The 5,921-nt window shown below is 64.6% G+C and overlaps 2 protein-coding genes and 1 non-coding gene across 3 annotated transcripts in view; 2 read left to right on the top strand and 1 right to left on the bottom strand.

The window, feature by feature from the left end:
* Nucleotides 1-3,481, top strand: part of H696_02373 (hypothetical protein) — a gene marked incomplete at its 3' end in the record, with an annotated part of 4,301 nt that extends 820 nt beyond the window's left edge. The window contains exons 3-5 of the mRNA XM_009496273.1: nt 40-1,077; nt 1,258-1,375; nt 1,561-3,481. Of these exons, the coding sequence (XP_009494548.1) occupies nt 40-1,077; nt 1,258-1,375; nt 1,561-3,481 (3,077 nt within the window). The remainder of the gene's footprint in view (nt 1-39; nt 1,078-1,257; nt 1,376-1,560) is intronic.
* A 772-nt stretch (nt 3,482-4,253) lies between these two features.
* On the bottom strand, nt 4,254-4,972 carry H696_02372 (hypothetical protein). The gene is made up of 2 exons (XM_009496272.1): nt 4,777-4,972; nt 4,254-4,617 (listed from the first exon to the last, which is right to left on the bottom strand). Exons 1-2 carry the CDS (start codon nt 4,910-4,912, stop codon nt 4,457-4,459), a joined length of 297 nt encoding a protein of 98 aa, XP_009494547.1. The 5' UTR covers nt 4,913-4,972; the 3' UTR covers nt 4,254-4,456.
* A 422-nt stretch (nt 4,973-5,394) lies between these two features.
* H696_02371 lies at nt 5,395-5,467 on the top strand. The gene has a single exon. It is a non-coding gene; the product is annotated as a tRNA-Asn (tRNA).
* The last annotated feature ends 454 nt before the right edge of the window (nt 5,468-5,921 follow it).

The raw sequence follows: 5,921 nt of genomic DNA, 5'->3' as shown, positions 1-5,921 counted from the left end.
GCGTCCTGTCTGACATCTCGGCCCTCGGCCCCCTCCCAGACTCCGTGGCTACTGCCTCCATGCCAGCCGAGGACGACCCGACCCTCTTCGACACACAGAGTGATGCCTCTTCGCCGGAAGTGGTGGCCATTGCGTGTCTTGAGGGCGCGGCGACTGAGCCAAACTCCCCAGTCAGCCCGCCTGTCGCCGTGGAGGAGGATCCTGCTGCTGCTGCTGCCGCTGCTACCACGGAGGACGCCACCGTCCCTCCCGAGGCCGAGGCCAGCATCGTCGCTCCCGAGACCGATGCCGCCGCCGGCCAAGTTGCCGATCCTCCGCCCGAAGATGCGATCGTCGGGTCTGATATTCCCCCCCCGACCGCCGAGGCCGCACTGGCACAGCCCGAGGACGCGGCTGCAGCGGAATCCGCAGCCGCCACCTCTGCGATCGAGGTGGCCGCCGCGGATGCCGAAAAGCCACTCCTGTCAGAGGGGCCTCCTTCTGCCGAGCTGGAGGCCGCCCCAGCTGATGTGCCGCCCGCTGCCCCCTCCACCGATGGCGCGTGGGCCGAGCCGCCCCCCCTGCCGGCGGGCATGTCCCGACTTCCCCCCCCCACCGGGGGCGACGGTGACATCGAGCTCATGCCGGTCCCGGCTTCCTCCGCCGACAGCCCCTCGCCCCGGACCATTCTTCCGTCCATTTCTTCCGAAATTGATCCCCAAGCCATGGGTCCCCTTGGCCTTGGGCACCGGCGATCGGTCAGCCACAACTCCCGGCGGTCTTCCAGCTACTCGCCGCTGAACACCGCCGGCAGTGGCGGCGAGGGGGGACCCCTCAGCGGCCATGCCGCGTCCGGGTCTTTCTCCAGCTCCCTCTCCGTGCAGGTAGCCCTGCCCACTCTGCCGGATGGTTCGCCGCCCATCTCCAACTCCAACAAGCGCGCCCTGCGTGGCCCACCCCCCTCGACCCCGGAGGAGCAACTGCTCCTGATGAAGCTCGAGCTGTGGGACGACGTCTTTACCGATGATCTGGACCTTCTGGCGCATCTGTGCCAGCAGACATATCTCAACTCCCAGATCCTCACTGCATCGATCATCGGTGCGTGTCCATGGAATCTCCCCCTCCTTTCTTCCCTTTCCTCGCGCCACGTCGATCAACCCGATTGCACATCCCCCCTGCCGCCGTCACATCCACACCTACACCCACATGTGCTGCTACTCCCTCCCTCCCTCTCTCTCTCACACACACACACACACGTGCACACGCGCACACATGCAGTCCTCCTCGAGCACACCAACCATGCGGACTACTTCCTGAAGCGCCTGATCCGCACGCGTATTTTCCTCAATCGCCCGACCGAGTCGCATGACTTTACCAACATCATGCGTGATAATAGGTCCGCCGAAGCTTGTGCTCCCTGTTGCCCGCTGTCCCTCTGCCTCCTTCCCGGTGCCATTGCGCCGCCTCTCGCCCAGGCACATGCTCATCGTGCATTCGTGTGCCTCCCTTCGGACCAGCTGCTGACATGTGCGCGGCTTTCTCGCTGCTCATCCCCCCCCCCCCCCCCGGATCACGATGCAGTCTTTCGGTGATGCTCTCGTCGGCCTTTGCCCGGCATCATGGGCCAGCCTATTTGGAGACGGTCATCTCGCCCGTCATCGACAAGATCCTTGAGGACACCACCATCTTCGAGATCAACCCCGCCGAAATCAAGGACCCGGCGAGCGTGGACCTTGAGGCCAATCTGCACAAGTTCGCCGGCATCGTGTCCTGGACCATCTCGCACATCCTGGAAAAGCGCGATGCCCTGCCGCCCAAGCTCCGGTCTCTGTGCACGTACATGCGGCGTACCTCTTATGCCCGGTTGAAGCACTACTTCCCTGGCGACTCGGACTCGATGCGCGAGCAGGCTTCGCTTCGCTTGGTTGGATGCTTCCTCTTCCTGCGCTTCATCGGCCCGTCCATCTTCGCGCCCACCTTCAATGGGCTGTGCTACCGGACCGGGCTCACGCGGGATGAGCGCCGCGCACTTATCATGTTCACCAAGGCCCTGAACATTTTGGCGGCCGAATCCCTTCGCGTGCAAAAGGAGGAGTACATGGTGCCACTTGGTGCGCTCCTGCAGAAGGAGACCGCCAAGATGCAGTCCTTCCTGGACTTCGCATCGTCATTTGATGAGGATGAGACCGTGCTGGTCCTATCGGACCCGGCCTGTGGTTCGAGCATCGGGCCGTCATCCCCCGAGAAGAGGACGAAGAAGCAGGCCACCCCCGAGGCGGATGGTGGTGTCGGTGCTGGCGCCGATGCCGCTGTCGACACGGACCCCGCTCTTCATGAGGCTACTTCCTCTTTCCCGCCGCCGGCCGCCGGGGAGGGTACTTCGACTGGCGTTGCCGCTGCCGGCGTTGGCAGTGGCGTTGCTCATGAGGGGAGTCCCTCCTCGGCCGAGGCGGCTGCGGCTTCCGAAGCCGAGGACCCGGAGGTCCTTGCCGTTGCTGCTGCTGCTGCTGGTGCTGCTGGTGCTGCTGTTGCTGATGATGGCATCGCCCATGCCACTGGCCCTGCCGATCCGCCGGAGTCTCCGACCGTCGATGAGGCTGACGAAGGGCAGCCTTCCCTGCTGAAGATGCATCGACTGCTGGCCGCCGGCCAGGGCGGGTCCCTGCCGTCGACCCCCCGGTCGGCGATCACCTATTGCTCCGAAGCGCCCGGCCTGTTGGAGGCGCCTCCCCCGCCGGATGCCCTGATTCCGGACAGCTTCGCCGGGAATCTGGACACCGTGGTGACCTTCCTTCGGACGATTATTCCCAAGTTTGAAATCTCCCTGCGTGAGGCCCTGCCCCAGCTGGCTCAGCTGCCGCTCGAGTCGCCAGCCCTGCTGGAGCGCGTGAAGGCCCATGTATCGGCCATCGATCAGCTGGCGCGCGACACCACCGCTGCCGCCACCGGGCCCGCCGGTCCTGGCGCCGCTGGCCCTGGGTCTCAGCTGGAGGAAAGCCGCTCCTCGCGGTCCCTTCGTGGGGTGGAGGTGGATGGCGGGACGGTCCGGTCGACGCGCTCCAGCCGGCGGATTTCCCTTCGCATGTCCTTCAGCCTTTTCACCAATCCCACCACCTCGCCGCCGGGGAGTACCCCGCCGACGCCATCAGCCGCCGGGGGGGCTTCCGTTTCGGCCGGTGCCCGCGCCAGCAGCGCCAGCCTGCCCGTCGTGGCGCCCGGGGTGGCGGGGGCTTCGCACTCGCGGTCGTTGTCCTCTTCATCGGGCGGCCGGCCGCGCAGTGGATCCGTCTCCTCGGTTCGGTCCAGTTCGCAGGGGGGGACCACCGAGCCAGTGACCCCGGCGCCGGGCAGCCCGCCGCTGCCGGCCAGCGGAATGGCTTCCTCTAGCCAGTCAGTCCATTCGTCCGGGTCACCCGACTCGGCACCCAAGCGCGAGCGCTCGGTCTCCTTCATGGACCGGCTGTTCGCCCTGCTGACCTGCTCGCAGGGGATCTCCACCTAGTTTGCATGCATGTGCGCGCACTTGTGTTCATCGGTGTTCCTGGCGATGATGCCGGCCGCGCTGCGCCTTGTCATTGGCTCCTCCGTGTCCTCCCTACTCTTTGCTGTTCTCCCCGCCCTTTCTCCCTCTCTCCTCTTCCCCTCTTCCGCCTTTTCTCATGTGTGTGTGTGTGTGTGTGTGTGTGTATGCGCGCGCTCGTGCGTGGACGCCTATGTGTGGCTATTGAGCCGCCCTCGTCCTCCCACGCCTCCTCCATGCATATATGCCCAGCGTAACATGCATTCATATGCTTGCACACATCCATGCGTGTCTTGCGCGTGCGTGTGTGCATGTGCGTGTGTGTGCGTGTCTGCACACGGCCCCTTGGCGGTGGCCACCTCTGGCTGGCCCCGCTGCTCTTGTACTTGTCAACTTGAATCTCCCTCTCCAGCAATCACGTTCCAGTTGGACTGGAAATTTTGTCCCCCCTTCCTCTGGGATGCGATCGAATGCCCCTCCTCCTCCCGCCTTGCGGGCAAGTGTGTGTGTGTGTGTGGCCGATCATGTCATCCCACTTTTCTTCCCCTGAACAGCATCCCTTCCCTCCTCCAGGTGATAGCCACGACAATATACGTCAGATTGCTCGGGCTCAAACGTTTCTCCTTCCGGTGTGTTTACCCAGCACGCGTTGCCACATATGCGAAGGTGTTGTCAAAAATGTTTGTCTATCTTTCGTGCTACAGACATGCGCAGGACTCGTGCATACGGTTTTCCAGGTGAGGGGAGGGAGGGGGGGGGGGGGAGGGGAGCATGCCAGACGCGGAAGGGCGTGTTCCTGCCAAGGGGCACGCGCTGGTCGTCCGGCGGTGCAGTCTATCACAGCTCGGGTCGACGTGGAAGGGACAGTGTACGCATGCGTGTGTGCAGGGGCGAGGGGGAAATCCCCCCCCGGTAGGGAGCCTGTGAAAAAAAAAACACACACACCAAACAAGACGTTTAGGTGCTCTCGGCCCCCTTGGATGCGATGAAAGTGGCACGGAACTGGTCGGCCTGCTCGCGCGTCATAAACTGCCGAAGGCAGGCATTCATTTCGTCGGCCACCTCGCGGCAGGCGGAGGGGATGCTCAAGGTGCGATAGTAGGCGCAGTCGATGTACTCTTTTTTTTTTTTTTTACGGCAAGCGGCAAAGACCCAGGGTGAACAGAGAGCCGAAGGGGGATGGGAGGCGGGCGAGCACGGGTGAGCTACGTCTGGGGCGCCGTCGCAAATGGGGCAAGACAGGGGGCGAGGGAGAGAGAGAGAGAGAGGACACGCACTCAAAATCTGGGCGTCACACTTCTGCCGGACCTCCGAGCGGAAGGCATCATGGACATGGTTCTCATCGCTCTTGGACAGGTTGCTCAAGGTGATGGGAGGGAAGGAGGAGGGATCGACGCGGGGCGGGGTGGTCATGATGGATGGGATGTGTGCGTGTGTGAGGCTATAAAGGTGAGGGGGGAAGATGGGGGGGGGGGTGGCCTTGGAGAAAGAGAGAGGCGGGAGGACCAGGGGGATGGGGGGGGGGGGGGGGGGGGGGGGGGGGGGGGGGGGGGGGGGGGGGGGGGGGGGGGGGGGGGGGGGGGGGGGGGGGGGGGGGGGGGGGGGGGGGGGGAGACTCTGATCGCAGGGGGATGCGCCCGCAGGACGGACATGGAACCTGAAGAAGTGAGTCGGGTTCTGCCCCACGTTTGAGCCCGCCGGGGCTGGGCGGGGGGGGGGGGGGGCGATTGGCGCCCTGGTGGGACTGTTTTTTCGTGAGAGTTGCGAAGAGATGGGCAGTGAGCGCGGCGCGACCCACGCACACATGCATGTTTTCACACAGGGCGAGCAGTTTCCGCCGGCATCTCAACCGTGAATGTTCAAATATCCTGGTGCCGGGCACACATTTATTGAAGGCTCCTGTGGCTCAGTAGGTAGAGCGTGGGACTGTTAATCCCAAGGTCCGCGGTTCGATCCCGTGCGGGAGCGCATTCTTTTTGACTTTATGCCGCCCCTTCTTTTGTTTTCCCCAGCCCCCTGGGGGGCGGGGGGGCTGAGTGGAAGCGAAGGCGCTCCCTCTTCAACCGGGGGGGGGGGGGAATGTCAGGTTGTTCCAGGACGTGGACTGCGGGGGGGGGGATCGTCCTGCCGTGTGGAGCTAACGCTTTTTTTTTTCAACGGCCCGGACGGAAGAGGGGACCTGGCTCCCCTCGTCCGACAGAGGGGGGGGGGGGCTCAATGGGCGCAAGTACGCCGGTTCGTCCCCTCTGGGCCGCGCCCCGGTTGCTGGTGTGCCCAGTTTGGGAAGGCACCGCCCGAACACAGAACTATCATCGCAGTGCGTGGGGGGCGCGCCGTGAGGCGGGTTGGGGGCGAACCTGCCTCTGTGGCCGGGGGGGACATGGGTGATAATAAACTTGAGCTCGAAGGCCGGAGGGGGGGG

This window comes from Fonticula alba, assembly GCF_000388065.1.
Source record: "Fonticula alba strain ATCC 38817 unplaced genomic scaffold supercont2.3, whole genome shotgun sequence".
NCBI lineage: Eukaryota > Rotosphaerida > Fonticulaceae > Fonticula > Fonticula alba.
The sequence above is the reverse complement of the archived record's forward strand: the minus strand, read 5'-3'. Positions and strand labels throughout refer to the sequence as shown.

Bases quoted from the DNA above. Each gene is read 5' to 3' on its own strand.
- H696_02372 (XM_009496272.1), bottom strand. From the start codon at position 4,912: ATGACCACCCCGCCCCGCGTCGATCCCTCCTCCTTCCCTCCCATCACC. The intron at 4,618-4,776 runs GTGCGTGTCCTC...AAAAAAAAAAAG, and splicing joins GTGTGACGCCCAGATTTTGA to AGTACATCGACTGCGCCTAC.